Below are 16,944 nucleotides of genomic sequence, written 5' to 3'. Positions count from 1 at the left end.
CAATAGACAGTATTTCGTGTACGTACACTTTAGAATACGGAACAATTCAAGTCCACATGAAATGTTTAGAATGTTACCAAGTCTTTAAATTTTGTCGCACCTACTGACATACTGTATGTAGTGTATAAATATGTGTGCAAGTGGTCCAGCCAATCGCTGTTTTAAGGTTAAGGTTAAACTCGCATTAGAGCTATCTACGCGATGAGATTATCAAGCATTGGGGTGTTCATACTTATTACATATTGCTATATAATGATATGAGCGTTTGTGGGAGGCGAGGGAAAGATTTGCGCAGAATAAAGTACGATTTTTTATTTGTAGTGGGATGAGCGTTTTGGTGAGAGTGGATGATCAATCGATTCGTAGTATAAAATGATGTGTGCACATAAATCATACAATGTATGATTTACGCAAGCGTGTGCAATGGTATAGATAAGAGTTATAAGTATGTAATTTATGTACGAGTATGTAGGTATGAATTAATTCAATTTTACGGCGAAAATACAACATGTCTGCATGCCGATTTACATCGATTAGATTAGTTACCTAAGTATGTATGTATGAATGCTATAGTTGTATGTTTATGTTTAGGAGTACAAGAACAAAAACAAACTAGAATATTTATTTTTTCTTTTTTACTTTGGAACATTTACATTGGTGTCTTCATCTATGTCTGCTGTTGCTGCTGCTTATGGGCTCTTGCGTGGGGAAGTCATAATGGCCCTCCTCGGGTTTAGTGCAATGGATTGGCTGTGGCATAGAGACAATCCTGATCAGACGCCATTGAATAGTTGGCCGAATCTCGATCTTCGGGTATGGTGGAATTAAGTAGGGTATTTTCGTAGCCATTTTTGGAAAACGTGTGATGGCCTGAACCTAGTCCCAGATGTCCATACGGTGATTCGGCTCCTTTCACATACGGCAGACGTCTCAGGATATTGGGATTCGAGTAACGTACGCCGTTGGGCAGTGTAGTGTGTGTGACTTGTGATGGGTGTTGTGGTGGAGTTGGTGGTGGCGTCGACTGATCCTGGTATGGATTTGCGGCGGATATATTGTTATGGCCGGACATGGCCACTCCGGAATTGGCATAAAGGGGCGTTTTGAATGAGCTCATATTGGAGCCTGCATTAAGTGATTGGGTCATGCAGTTGGCGGACGTGGCATACACCGCCGATTGTGATTGCTGTGATTGCGGATGGTTTAAGTGGCCATTTGACGGCAACGGCATTGTACTGCAATGCTGGGAGTAATCGAATTTCTGCTCTGGCTGTGACCGTTGTGGTGGCAAGGTGGCACTATTGGCATTCGCACCTCCGCTGGCAAAGCTGGACATACGCATATTTGTGCAACGGCCATACGGTTCCTCTTGTATAGCAGGTTGTGGGGGTTTGGCAGGCGGTTTGCAGGCAGGACGAGGTCTTATAACTACTTCTACTTCCCGTTCCTCGGCGGAATGAACACCACTCGAAGATTCGGAAGGTGCTCGATCCGGCGGAGATGTGGTACTTTCCGTGCCCATCGATGTTGTGTCGCTGCGTGGTGTTAAAGCCTCCTGGGGAACACCAGAATCAGCACGGCGTAGACAGCGAGGTGTGGAACTTGATGTTATCTACAAAGTATGGGGGTGAATTAGAATCAATACAATGGAAATTCATTGATGCTTACGTGGGCTTCATTTGCATGGACGGTGACCGTCACCGGCGCCAATGGACTGACTAGATGTTCGGGGGACGATGCATCAGGTAGGGCCTGGGGAGGCCTATCCGCCAGCGGTGGTGGCGGAGGTAGTGGTGGCTCTAGGTCTCTTGTCGAAGCATATGTTACACTGTCATCCCGAACACAAGCCAAGAGTTTACCCTCCTCTGAGATGTTATCGTCGCCTAGCATGCCATTGCTGCCACTGTTCGGGCAATTGACATACTCTCTGTGGGAATTTATGGACGATGTGGTGTGGCCGACGGTCGCTACCATGGATGATATCAAATGTTGTGGCGGAGGTGGTAATTCTTCGTATTCGCTCAGACGTAAAACGCTGACGCCGCCAGTTGGTGGTGCCTTTGCGGTGTTGCCACATCCAATGGTGCTGCCCCCTGTATTACCTCCCATCACGGTTGCTGACGGAGCAGATCTTAGTGTCGCATATTCTCCGTCATCAATTTCCCCCGCAGCACTGGCAAAACATAACGCGGTTCCACGGGCCGTATTGCTGCAAGATATATAATGGGTATGTTCAATATTTTGTATGACATTGAGCACCTCTACACTCAGCTAGGACATCGACATAATTTGTATACAAGTTCTAGTGTTATATAATTTTAGAAAATAAATGAAAAAATCATTTACAATGTTAGGCAGTAGCTAAAAAAATACAAATCAGTGGCAAAGTTTAATATTTTTAGAGTGGTAAATAACTTCCATGCAAGCAACGAATAGAAAGAACCCCTAAGGGCTTGTGGCGAAAAGTGGTAGTTTTAAACAATTCCATTTATGTACATATTTCATTCAAGACCCTTTCACACAATCACAGATTTGTATTTTTCGTTACTGCTTACCGGCTTTTTGTTGTGATTTTGTTAGTATTTGGTAGACGAGTAATTGCATTATGTATATACTAAATAATCAAATTTACTATTAATTTTAATAAGTCAAATAAAAAGTAAAATAACAATAACAATAATAATAATAATCAGGCGACAAGCGGAACAAAAATAGTTTCTCAACGACAACAACAACAACAAGAAATTATTTGTGCTTTTTGCTAAATCCATTGACATTTTCTAGTTGTTGCAAATAATTCATCTCCAGAAGTTTTCATGAAATGGATGAACTGACTGATTGATGGATTGGTTGAATGAATGGAAGAAAGTATGGATATTATGATACACACGCACACACATACTCAATAGTTCCCACGCACTATGGCCGGTGGATTGAGTAACGTTAAGATTTTAAATATTTTCAATTATAAATTAAAAATGATGTTATTTTATTAGTTTAATGTGCACTGGTGTCGGTTGGATTGTGGAAGGGTGTAGTTGTTATTAATTAAAACAAAAAATAAAACCAGAAAGTAAACAAAATAATTATTAACAAATCGTGCACTCGGGTTATATAAACATGTTAATGGACGACTTTGTTATGTTAAGTTGAACAAAAAATAAAAACGGGAAATACTTCAAATCAAATTGAAAACAAAATCTAGTATTTCTTTTGTTTGTATTCACTACGCCGCTGCTAAACAACAGCTAAACACACTATCTATAGACCGTCGACGGACAGACGAGCGGTTTATGTGATGTGTGAGCTAAAAAACGATTTTTTACCGCTTGCCATCGTTTTGTGGGTGATGGTGGTCACCACCAATTAGTCGATGATGATGATTATCATCGTCACACGTACTCGTAACTTCATTAAATGTAACTTTTAATTTTGGCGAACTTGGCTGCAGTTTGGGCCAATAGATATCTTCGGCCGCCATGCTGTCATTCAGGCCATCGACACTGGGTGTACTGGTCATGCGACTACCACCATGCTCCGAACCATTTATTTTGTGTTCACCACTACCACCGCCGCCACTGCTGTCCCCAGTACCAATCGATGATGTGTTGCCACCCAAATTAGTGGAATTGTTCAAGCTGGCGGTTGTGGTATTCGTCAAACTGCCACGATTATGCATTAGCAGAGGCTGTGTGGTGGCCTTTCCAATGATAGAATACGCATCCAATGGCGGTAATTTGAAACTCCATTTACGCTTAATGGTCAGACAAAGCCAGATCACAATCCAAAGTAAAATGTGCATAACGCTTACCAAAGCTGAAAGGAGAAGGAAACAAACGAAAAGAGAAATTACAGATAGTTAACCAAGTGCTGATAATCCCTTGTCAAACTAATCGAGGTGATTATTTTCATTTTTTGCCATTTTGTACAAGCACACATCTATATGGAAAGTTCATTCGCTAAGTGCGGGGAATTCTTATATCTATATATGAAAATATATGTATGTGTGTTGTGTACAAATCTATTAGGGATGCCGATTGTGACCTATTTCTGAAAATACGACTATAAGGAAAATACAATGATTTACGGGGTTGTCGCCAAAATACCAAATTGAAATGTTATCGGAATAACGGTTTTACACAGTATCTACTACATGACATATGCAAACAGCTTTGCAATCGACACCCCTATTTACGCGCTATGCATTCGAGTTAATGTCAATGTTCCAGGTTAAAGAGAAAATGGGTAGAAATCTTCGACTTTGTAATTTAATACGACAATGTATTTAAAAAGAAACTGTTACAAACAAAGCAAAAGCTCAACACAACATACATATATACGTTTAGATGCAACTGATATTGCAAAAATCGTGTCGTGACCGTTCCTTTGCGGTTTTTACTTTCCCGAATCGAAACGAAATGTTTAATACCCTAACAGGTGAAAATGTATCGCATTGACCACGAGTTAACATAAGACCTAACGAAAATTATATAATACATGCTTTATCATCAAGATCTGCAATAGATTTGCAGTGGTCTATTAGTTTGTTCCAAAAAGTTAGAATTATAAAACTGGCCTTCCCGCACGAGAATAAACGTGTTTTTTTTATTACCTCTCTAAACGAAATATACGTACATATACATAATTGTGCTTCTGATTTACTTACCCGCCATAAATGTGGGACAATGCAAATTATGTCGATATGTCGCACTCAAGTCATTGAGTAGTGGGGCCTTTACCACCGACAATGCCAACACGTAGCACAACGATGCACAATGGGCAAAATAGATCCACGATTGTCCCGATTTCAGGGTGATGATAGAACGGTCTCGCATTTTGGCAGCCAAACGTCCGTGCCCATACAAATACATGATCATCGACGAGGACAACATCAGAACTGTCGAGAGTAGAAACAGTGCCAGCGTAACTGTGGCATTTAGTATCAAGCCAGGATTTTGAATGGGTTGGGCTTCACTGTAAATTTGCAGTTTAAAGAGATTCGATATTCCCACGAAGCTAAAGATGATGTCACATGCGGTAGCTATCATCTGGACACTGAACACAGTGGCAAAGGATTTGGCTGTATTCCAGAAGACAGCTGGGTAACGGACACACCACACCAACAGGGCGAATACGAGGTTCACAAATTCCGCACTTGGCGGTTGAGTGAATGTGTTCACATCGATGGGTTTCTCTATGCCAAAAAATAGCTGTAGCATGCCGGCAAATCCGTCCAGCCTCACATTGCCAGAATTTGACTGAAGTTCGACATCGGTGCTTGGCGAAGACGAATCCATTGTCGTCATTTCGACTAGATATTCACTGGAGTCGTTAAGATTTAAATCGCCCACCAAGTATTCGGGTTCTATTTCCACTTGACTTTCCTCGGCAGGTGGAAGTTCCCGTTTCTGCCTCTTGAGCGACTTACTTTTTATTTCAATTATTTTCGAGTTGCTCGAGACCGGTGTGGACGGTACAATTTCAGGTAATTTCTCTGGTTTCACGATATGTATGTTACTGTCGCGTGTAGTGGTACTGATAGTGGTCGACGATTTGGGATATATGGCAGCTCTGGCACGTCCAATATCCAATTCCTCAAAAGAAGAGGGCCGATGTTCATAGATACGGCCCGACGAAGGATATTCGAATTCGTCAAAGCGATTGACCTTTAGGGGAAATTCTTCCAGGCCATCTGGCATATTGGCATTGTTAATTTCACCCGAACGACGGCCACCATGATGATGTGTCCTACGTTGTGATGTAGACGTATTTGAAAGTTTTCTCTGGCGATGATGACCATTGTGTCGGCGCGATGACTTGCCGTTGTAGGAGCTATGATGGTGCTGATGATGTTTGTTTGGCACCAAAGAAATTCGTTGAATTTCAGTTGAAGTTGCCGCCGTGGGTTGGGTTAGAGTGGTGAGGATTGGGCCAACATTGCCCAGGGTAGATGTTTCCTCGGACCATATGGGTATAGCAGAGGTTGTGGCATCGATTGCCATATTGTTATTCGAAGTGGTTAATATATTTTTGATGGTTGTTGTTGTAGGTGTTGATGTTGGTGTGGGAGAGGTTGGCCGTTTAGATGTCTTAGATGGAATTATTGTTGTTCTTAGTGTGGTTGTATCTGGAATTGTTGTTGCTACTGTAGTCGTAGTGGTTGTTGTTGTTGTCGTGGTGGTTTTTCTTATTCCATTCTCTATTGTTATCCAGTCATTTCCCATCAACTGTCTATTACCTTCATTTTGCCGAATGTGATTTTCTGTTGTTTGGTTTTCCGACGATTTCCTTGTGCCAGTACTTTTTGTCGTTACTGGTGTCTTGGCCTTATCCCCTGCTCTACCTTGGAATTTGTCATACATTGTGTTTTGATTTTCAACAGCTTCAATTAAATCTGGCAATTCAAGGAATCTGCTTTTGCCAACCGCTGGCAATATGACATTCTTTCGCTTATTGCTGCCGTACTGTTGCCGTAAGTCGCTGCCCCATAAACTATTGGCAGTTCCACCAGTGATAGGAGCCCCACCTACACCACCACCACCACCTTCATCGCTGAAGATGGTGTCGTTTAAGTATTCGTCATCTTCCTGCGATTCATAAGTGCGGGTATCATTTTGATAAGGCGAAGCCATTACCGACATTACAACGAGATGTCGGCGATTGACACTCATGAAATCCAATTCAGTTTGCCAGATAGTTTCTAAAACGAAATCAATGGGAAATAAATTGATTGTCTAGAGCACAGTGCATCGGATTATATTGAAATGGTGTCATAAAAAATATATATACAGGTTTCTGAAATCAAAACTCCAAGGAACGAATTAAATCGCAAAAGACACGATAGTTGGCAATTGTTTAAATATCCTCATGAATAGATTAGATTATTTGTGGGAACATGATTTTCGACCGAGTGAAAACATTTATTTTATAACTCAGTTGTCGAACAGGCAGTCCTCACTGTTAATCCACAGTCATTATTTGTTAGTTCAGCCTACCGACTGCCAACAACTATTTTATTTCATTTTACGCACCAAAGGATTTCCCATTATAATCCCCACTGTAAACGATATTAAAATTACAGCGTAGTGAAGTAGTGTGTGTTCGGTCCTTGGGCCAGTACTCCCAGAGTAACTTCGTCAATGGAAAAAGCAATATAAATTTCAACATCCATTGATAGCAGCTTATCTGCAAATCATGAAATATTGTTCCGTATTAATAAAGCAAAGCACACTTTCCGACATTGTGGCCCAACAAACAACATGTTTCGTTTCTCTTTGTTTTATTCTTGGAAATGAAATGGCTCCGGATATGCACAGTGCAACACACAAATGGACGTACAAGCATGCAGCCAATGTGTGTTAGTTATTTGTAACAGAATATAAGGGAGTAATTTATTTCAGGAAACGGTTTTCATTCAAGGGACTAGGTGCCACCACTTCGCATTCAAATTCGGGATTTAATCCATTGTGTTAAAACCCGAATTAACTTGAATTGCTGGAACTTTGCAGGGACTACTGGTCTAAGTTACCTAATGTATATAATTGAGCACCATGCAGCAAAAATGAGTTTTATTTTTTGTCTGTATGGATTTGAATGAGATTAGCGGTCGATTTCGTGGTTTTATCATTGAATGAATATTAAAACAGCATTGGAGCAACATTTCCTAGGCAACTGTTTTAGAATAAACGCACCCCCTCGTTTGTTTTCTTCGACTTCGATGCTCAGTTCGGCTTAAGTCTTTTGATTTTGGTACGTAATTTGCGAACAATGTGCAAACACAATATGACTTGAAAACGCTTTTGATGAATACAAACAAATGTCTTTCGCTGCCACAAAAATATATGTATAGAGCCATGGAATGACAAAAGACATAATCCTTTTTATGGAGGCAGTACCAACAGAACCAACAAACGTTGTCATGATTGCGTCAATACAAATGCGCCACAATATATTTCAAAGGATTTTGTTTCCTAGGAAATATCGGATTAGCAGTAAAAGGAAAAAGTGCGGCTCGTTCGTTAGCACATTGTTTGGAAAATTCGCGGTTTTATTCAAACGAAGTGAGTGGTCTGAGAAAATATTCCAACTCTCAACCCACATTCGTCCAACATGACATTGCCAATGAGTATGAAACTTGGGATTCTAGTCTATGTATTTATGTATGTAAATGAATGCACCTCGCATTGAACATTACTCCTGTTCAATGTTAGGCGATGTAAGGCATTAAGATGAGCTTCAAACAAATGCATCGACCTAATGATCCTATAAGAAAAATTGAATTTTAAATCATGTTACTTAATTTGTCTTAGAATTGTAAAACACGATGAATTAAAATTGAAACGAAGAAAAATAGGTATTTATTGAAGATAAATGTTGACAGATATTTCCAGGTTGGTTGTTAGAATACAATGAGTAGTTTTTACAAAAATACAATATATGGGCAATATTGCCAATTTTTTAACATAGCTGAAGCGGAGGTTCACACCTTTAAATTTTAAATCATGTTACTTAATTTGTCTTAGAATTGTAAAACACGATGAATTAAAATTGAAACGAAGAAAAATAGGTATTTATTGAAGATAAATGTTGACAGATATTTCCAGGTTGGTTGTTAGAATACAATGAGTAGTTTTTACAAAAATACAATATATATACATTCCATATACAGAAAACATGATTTCATAGCCTGTTATAATTGAAAGCTAAAACAAAAACTTGCTATGATTGAAAAACAATTCCAAAACCCCTTCTCAATCTTGCAAACCAATAGAGCTACAGAGATTATCAAAGTTAGTTCGATCCAACGACTTTGTGCAGATATCCGCTAACTGATTCTTAGTTGATATTTGCTTAATATTGATAATACCCTTCTGTACCAAATCTCGAACAAAATGATGTTTAATGTCGATATGTTTGGCACGTTTCATTTCTGTATTTGAAGCCATAAAAATACATCCGACATTATCTTCATAGATTGTAGCAGGTTCATCTACCATTACATACATATCTTGCAAAATTCCTCTAAGCCATACAGCTTCCAAAACAGCAGAACCAAGAGCTATATATTCTGCCTCACTCGAAGATGTTGCTACGGTCTGTTGGTTTTTGCTTGACCATGACACAGTACATCCAAGCACTTTAAAAATGTATCCACTGATCGACTTTCTGTAATTGATATCACTTCCCCAGTCAGCGTCGACATATCCTTCTAGCATCTCAGTATTATTATTTTTATAAGTCAATTTTCTACTGATGGTTCCCTTTAAGAATCTTAAAATTCTCTTCAATGCTACCCAATGTTCTTCACTAGGATTTTGTTGAAATCTGCCAAGGTAACCAACATGATAGCATATATCCGGTCTCACACAGAGCATTATGTACATTAAACTACCAAGAAGTTCTTTGTACGGCTTGTCAGTTGATATTCCGGGTGACTGTCGAAGTTGTAAGCCCTTATCCATAGGAGTTTTAACATCATTGCATTCGTTCATTGAGAATTTTTGAAGAACATTCTTTATGTTTGCATCTTGCGAAATTTTTAGATGGTCGCTGTAGGATTCAATCTTCATTCCTAGGAAGTATTTTAGTTGTCCACTTTCAGACAATTCATATTTTGCAGAAAGATCACATTTAAATTTGTTTATATCATCGATCCTGGAGCTAGCAATTAATAAATCATCGACGTACATTATTACATAAATAACATCGCTGCCTTGTCCCGTTTTCTTTGTATATAAACAGTAGTCGTGCTTTGATCTTTCAAATCCAATACTTATGAGGAAATCGTTTAAAGTATCATTCCAGCACTTTGGAGCCTGTTTCAGTACGTACAGAGACTTATGCAATTTACACCCATTTCCCTCAGTTGAGATAACCCCTTCTGGAATCTCAATGTATATTTCTTCTTTCAAAACTCCGTGAAGAAAAGCAGTCTTTACATCTAACTGTTGCAACTGTAATTTCTTCTTCATAGCTACCGCCAGGACTGTTCTTACAGTTGACAATTTCGCAACGGGTGCGTATGTCTGTGAATAGTTCACTCCGTACTGTTGTAAAAATCCTTTAACTACAAGTCTGGCCTTGTAACGCACTGGATTACCATCATCATTGTATTTAATTCGGAAAATCCACCTTGTCTTTAGAGGTTTAACGTTTGGGGGTATATTTGTGACTGTCCATACTTTATTTGATTTCATAGAATCTAATTCATCTTCCACAGCCTTGTACCATTTTTGAGAGTCAGGTTTACCGGGAATATCAGAAAAAATCTCTGGTAAAGTACTACTGAACGACTCAGATGTTGCGAAATTGCTAGTAAAATAGTGTAAGAATCTTAAAGGACGCTTTCGTTCTCTGCGGCTTCTCCGAATTTCAGCAGGTTCTTGGTCATTTGCCTCATCGTCGTGATCCGATAAGATGGTTTCATCAGAAATACGTTGTCGTTCTCTGCTGCTTCTCCGATTTTCAGCAGGTTCATGGTCATTTTCCTCTTGATCTTGACTCGATATGATGGTTTCATCGTAATCATGATGTGGAATATTTTCTACTTCATATATTGAATCTGTCTCTGCATGCTGTTGAATATCGTCTTTGCTGTGAATAACATGCACACTTTTGAATTCTTTGTAGGGAAATACATTTTCGTCGAATTTTACATCGCGTGAAGTTGATATTGATTTTGTATTTTGGTCCCATAGTTTGTATCCATTTGGTACATACCCTATCATTATCAACTGCTTGCTTTTGCGGTCCAATTTCTTCCTCTTTTGTTTCGGAATCCATGCATATGCCTTACAGCCAAATATCTTCAGGAATTCTAAGTTTGGTTTGAATCCGTACCACATTTCAGCAGGCAAGACGTTGTCATTTAAAGATTTTGTAGGACTTCTGTTTATCAGATACGTAGCCGTCAATGCTGCTTCACTCCAGAGATATTTCGGCACATTCGATTCTATTAACATTGATCTGACCTTTTCGACCAATGTCCTGTTGAACCTTTCAGCCACTCCATTTTGCTGAGGAGAGTATGCAATGGTTTCTCCTACTTGTATGCCTTTCATACGATGCCACTTCTTCTGCTCGTTTGAACTACACTCTGTTCCTTGATCAACCGTCAATGTAGAAATTGAAGTTCCGAAATGATCTGTGGCAAGGGCTTCAAATTCCTTCAGTTTTCCAAATACAGATGATTTATGTTTGATGTCATAAATAATGGCAAAATGTGTGAAGTCATCAATGAATGACACAAAATATTTAGACCCATTCCAAGCTGCTGGCTCTATAGGGCCACAAACATCAGAGTGTATCCTTTCCAAGGGTCTTTTAGCCCTTTCACGTTTACCATCAAAAGGGTCTCTACAATGTTTAGCCTCAACACATACGTCATAAAAATCCATTTTTTCAGGCTTTATATTTTTATCAGGTATCATGTTTTTTGAAATCATATTATTTAAAGAGGACTGACCAATGTGACCAAGCCTTTTGTGCCACAGAGTTATTTCTTCTGAATTGCAAATATTTGCTGATACATTATTTATTTCCAATGTGACCTCATAGAGACTTCCACATAAATACCCTTTTGCTATGAGATCACTTCCTTTAAATGTCAAAGCTTCATTTTTTGAAAACCTAACATCGATTCCAGCTGACGTCATCTTCTTCACAGACAAAAGGTTGTCTCTCAGGTCAGGCACATATAACACATCCATTAATGTAACATCAATACCACAGTTGCTCTTACCTCGGATACTGCCAGAACGTTCCGCATATATAGAATGATTGTCTTTTGCAACTTTAATTTCAATGCGATTCTGCGAAACATTTAGTTGTTCAAAATACCAGCTTTCGTTTACTAGATGATCGCTTGATCCATTCCATGGACACAATTGGAATTTTCCAATTTAAAATGAAATACCAAATGCGATTTGCTTGGCGCATGATTTTAATATTTAAATTCGAAAATATTTCACCACCACCCTTTCACGAATATAAACATCAGATTTTAGATAAATATGAATGGATGATTCAATTACCTCTTGGCAACAGTCCATTTTCAATTATCCGAGCTTCGAGCAACAAGCGCGGTAACAGCAGACACATGGCAATTACAATGTGTACGAAGGCCGCAGTTGGTCCTCCGTGTGTCCATAGGGCTCGCAATGTGCCTCCTCGTGATTCCTCCTCAAGACCATCATGGGGTGCCATGGAACAGCGTTGTTCCTTAATGCTGGTCGCCAATTTAATTCCGTCATTGGCCATATTGCCGACCTGAAAAACAGACAACAAAAACAAATTGCATTTAATACAATTTCCACATAAATGAAAGGACGCAAATGGGATAGGACACAGCGAAATGTACACGGACGGACATATGTATGTATACATGTGCTGCTCAATCGATGCTAAGTGCATTTGAATACATGTAGGAAGTTGGTTGCTATTGATTCATTCATTGTGTCACTTTACTGTCACAAGTGGGTTTCTATGGATCGCTTGATGAGTTATTTTGAATTGGAATCTGGTCCATCATCGTCATATTACGTCGCATGAGACTGCTGCGTGCATTCATAAAATATCTGTAGGTAGTGTATTTTATTGTAAAAATAAAATGGGATTTTGTAATTAAATGTAATTAAAAATTGGAAATAACGGTTGGTTTTTTTACTGGTCTAAACAACAAACACCGCACTCATACATAGGCATATTGTTAGAGATATAACACAAATACCCATATACATACTTTTTCAATTAAATGTTTGTCATAGAAAACAAATCATTTGGCAGAGTTGTTGTTGTGATGAGACAGGAGGTTGAAGTTATGCTGGTTTTGAAATGAATGAACCTTAAGTACATTATCGGTATGTGAATGAGCTTCAGTCAGCTGTGATCATCGATTGTGGTTGTATGTGTGTATATATAACAAATATAAGTACATATGCGTGAGTTAGTATATTAGAATGGGGTATCAGTTGTGTAATCACAAACTTTTAAAGCATGTTCATATTCTGCCCTTTTTATTATTTGATTTTTAATTATGTTATACACTATATAGGTCCCAATAGGACGAAAATACCTCAATATAGGTCCATATTTTACCAAAGCCGCATCAAGGATGATTAGAGAATTCGAATTAGGGTAAGTGTTCATGTCAAACATATTCATATTTATAAAGGAAAAATAACAAAACTCAATAGATATTAAATTCTGCCGGGATTTGGAACAAAGCATAAATTCAATGAAAAATTTAAGTACAAGTTTGTATAATGGCGGATATCATTTCTAATTGAGGATATTTACATAGTGAATTAGAGGAAAATTATGAGCATTTATATAAAGGAACTGTTCGAGTTTGCTTTATTTTATTTCAGTATACATATGTTTCCAGAACCGCATATATAATTACAAAAACTACGAAAACGGAAAGCGTCCAATAATGGCAATATTAAATAGCATTCTTCCAAAAAATCAACACCACAACCAATCAGAAGTTGGCACTTTACTCGGCCAAATTATTTGAGTTAAAAGTTTTTAAATAGAAACCACAATTTTGATGTATGTTCTCTTATGTATTACCTACACATTTTAAATCCTTGCAGGTTCTGCAACGGATCTACATATATATATATATATATATATATATTTTTTTATCTATATATATATAAATTTTCGAATCTTGTGAAAGCCAACCTAATATATGTTACTGCAAGGAGTAAAGGTGCTGAACAGATACATCACTCTGACATGATGACCAGTTTTCCGACGCATTGCTGGTAAAAAGCAAAAATCGACAAACACACACATATCTATATTTAGTGATGTATATATCCTTTTGTGATGTTTAAAATTTAAAATGAACGCCTGTAGTTTATTTAAACATAGCTACAAACTTACACAAGTTGGTATGTGTGTGTGTCGGTTTAAGCAAATGCAGAATAATGTCGCTGACAGTGGCTGGAGTGTTTGACGATTTGTACACTCATATGTGTTTGTGTGTGTGTTTCTGAGATCTCAGAGGTGGTTATTTGCCAAATGAATTTGAGTGCTTCAGCTTTGGCTTCATTCAAATTGCATCTCCCTATATATATACATATGTGCATATGTTTTCCTGTACAAGTGTGTGTGTGAGTATATTGTTATAACACTTGCTGTTTGGGTTCACTTGCTCCCTGTTTCACTGAACAAAAAATCGTATTTTCCTGTGCACACACACACATACAGACAAACACACAAACCCTGTACACATCCTTGTTCATATTGAAGCTGGTGTTTGTTGTGTCGGTTAACCAGATTGCCATAATATTTGTTATCATCATTACACATTAATGCACACAAACATAAACAAAAGAGAACGATGAGGAAAAACTGACACAATATTGGTTGGCCGGTCGGTTGGTTGGTTTGCTGGTCGGATGGTTGGATGGATGTCTGACTGACTGGTTACTTGGTCGCTTGCCCATCTTAATCGAACAAGTGCACCGAACTAAAGTCATATCTTCTTCGACTGTAAACATTGGATATTGCTTCTCTTTTGTTCTCTTTGGGAGCAACAACGAAGGTCTATGTTTGGATGCTATGGCATTCTATAGGCAGTTCATTCAAAAAATGACAAGTTGGTGCCAACTAAGCCGGAATGTAATAAGGAAAACTAAATGCCACCGAACTAGGACGCAGTAGTTGATGGACGTAAATTAATGTGGACAGAAATATGAAAATCAGAATCTAAGAATTCAAGAGGAATAATGTTGGGAAATGTTTTTCTTCATGTGGATAAGATATTCGTCTAGGAAGCTTCTTGACAAATTAAGCATTATCTTCTTACTGAAATCCAAAAAGAAATGGTACATCCCTGGCCCAAATAATCTATAATATTGTGAGCAATATTGAAAGGCAGAAAGGCGGACAATGTTAATTGTTGCAAATATAGTTGCTATACATATGTGTGAAGAATATACAGGTGAATGAGTTGGAACAGAATCCTGAAAATATGTTCAGATATATTGTTGTCGGTGGCACCAACGATAATGTGCACACAAAATTACATATCCACAGGCCTTAAAATTAGGGAATGTTGACGTAAGTCTGTTTTCGTGCTGATATCCCTCCTAATAAACCTGCCACTCAATACATAGGGAGACAACGACGTCTGGTAGCAGGGTAAACCTACCTTCTTCCTCATCATCATCTTCACATCCTTTTCTATCCAGAGAAAATGCAATAAGGAAAAATAAACATAATCAAATTAAAACAAACTCAATATGAAGACAAACAAGTTGGTGACGTGTCGGAAGGTGTGTTCGTATGTACTGAATTCTAACCGAAAATCACAATCACAGAGTGAAACTAGTTCAGACGACAGATAGAGGGACCGAGGGAGGCAGTGAGATAACTTTTAATTAAAGCCTAAAACCGAATCGAGCACTGTCGGTGGTGGTTTCTCACATTCGGATAGATAGGCACTGATTGTTAGTTATGGTCGGTCAATTGTCACCATTGGATTCTATGGATTTGACAGTGTAAGCGCAGTGGGATGTAAATATGTGTGAGTGTGTTTGCATATTTTGTAGCAATAAATAACAGTTTGAAAATAGATTTTTCGACATGGCTTTTAATGTGTTAACGGGAAAATTTGGATTGCTGACGATAAGGTGTGTTTTATAACTTTCTACAGAATAATAACCGAATTGCAGAGAATAAACAAAATATGTAGGTTTGAGATTATTTTTGATCGACTCTTCCATTCTTTAGCTCGTTTACTTACCTTGAATACTGCTGATGTAAAAAAGAATGGCAACAAAATGAAAACTACACCGGATAGAATTATTTGCAAATTCAGTTCAGCAACTGGCTCAATTTTCCATGAAATCAGAGAACAGCCTGCAAATGGATAACAACAACAACAGCAGCAACAATTACAATAGAGAACACATAACAGATTAATGTAATATTCGGTAGTCTTAAATGTCAATCGCTGCCAAATGTACATACCCAGAAATCGATAAGCACCATGCACGGCCAAATAGCCCTGGAACAACGTCAGTAGGACACCATACCAAATGGACCACAACGAGTTCAAGTGCAAATAGTTATTGTGATCGGGGTACATGTTGGAGTACATGTTGTTGTATTTGGCATGCTTTCTTTTGGAGTTCATGTATTTTCCCGGCAGATGATTTGCCTGGAAATTTGGATGCGTCGGTAGATGGTGCTGCTGATGATTACCGCCTTGACTGTGGCCGCTGCCGCTGGTTAGACCGGAATTCGAAATGCTCGAATTTAAACTGGATGGCACTGGTTTACCCATCGACTCGTATGTAGCCGTCGATGAAATACTTGTATTGAAATGTTTCGAATGCAAAATAGATGAGCGTTTCTTAGTTTTTGTAATAATGTCGTTATTGTTTTCATGGGTTAACAGTGAACCCTTTATGGACATGTCCCCTCTTTTGCGTTTCTTAATTAGTTTGATGCGTAATTTTTGTTTAGTTTATTAAATGATTCGAAGGAAAATATTCCGAACAATGTTGTTAGCCATTTTTAGTGGGGCCAGGCGCTTTCCAATGCACTGATATATTGATATTCGTCATAGTTAGTCGGTCGATTACTGAAATGAAATAAACAAGGGTATTTGTTTTAATGTATGTTCAAACATTAACGGCGCTTAGAATAATAATAATGACACAATAAGAAAATATTTCATATTATCATCGCATTTGTAAAACATCCAAATAAGAATTTGAATTCAATGTAAAGACTTACATGCCGGACTATCGGCCGTATGTTATATATTTTTGTCGAATTAATTGATACAGATTGATAAATATGAAGATGCGCTAAAGAGTTTCACTGTTTGATGCAGTCTCCAAATGAAGATGTTGCCCATTTTTCGTTGTTTTTATCTATATTTAGGTCTTACCTACATTGGGTATATTGCCAGCTAGTTTGTAT

The 16,944-nt window shown here is 38.2% G+C and overlaps 1 protein-coding gene across 1 annotated transcript; it reads right to left on the bottom strand.

Annotated features, from left to right (window-relative positions):
- Positions 1-733: 733 nt before the first annotated feature.
- On the bottom strand, positions 734-16,433 carry LOC133335280 (protein tincar). Its single transcript, XM_061543569.1, has 7 exons — positions 15,985-16,433; positions 15,758-15,873; positions 12,033-12,267; positions 4,667-6,700; positions 3,327-3,816; positions 1,669-2,209; positions 734-1,612 (listed from the first exon to the last, which is right to left on the bottom strand). Exons 1-7 carry the CDS (start codon positions 16,430-16,432, stop codon positions 734-736), a joined length of 4,743 nt encoding a protein of 1,580 aa, XP_061399553.1. The 5' UTR covers position 16,433.
- Between the last annotated feature and the right edge of the window lie 511 nt (positions 16,434-16,944).

Source organism: Musca vetustissima, unplaced genomic scaffold (genome assembly GCF_032173495.1).
Source record: "Musca vetustissima isolate MV318-11 ecotype Yass unplaced genomic scaffold, APGP_CSIRO_Mvet_v1 utg3273, whole genome shotgun sequence".
Taxonomy (NCBI): domain Eukaryota; kingdom Metazoa; phylum Arthropoda; class Insecta; order Diptera; family Muscidae; genus Musca; species Musca vetustissima.
Note: the sequence above shows the minus strand (reverse complement) of the source record. Positions and strands in the feature narration are given on the sequence as shown.

What these genes read in the sequence shown, in the direction of transcription:
- LOC133335280 (XM_061543569.1), bottom strand. Translation starts at nt 16,432, where the DNA reads ATGTCCATAAAGGGTTCACTGTTAACCCATGAAAACAATAACGACATT. An exon ending in AAATGGACTGTTGCCAAGAG is followed by an intron (nt 6,701 to 12,032) that starts GTAATTGAATCA and finishes ATTTCGTTTTAG; the next exon opens with AAACTATCTGGCAAACTGAA. An exon ending in CCACAAAACGATGGCAAGCG is followed by an intron (nt 2,210 to 3,326) that starts GTAAAAAATCGT and finishes TATATCTTGCAG; the next exon opens with CAATACGGCCCGTGGAACCG.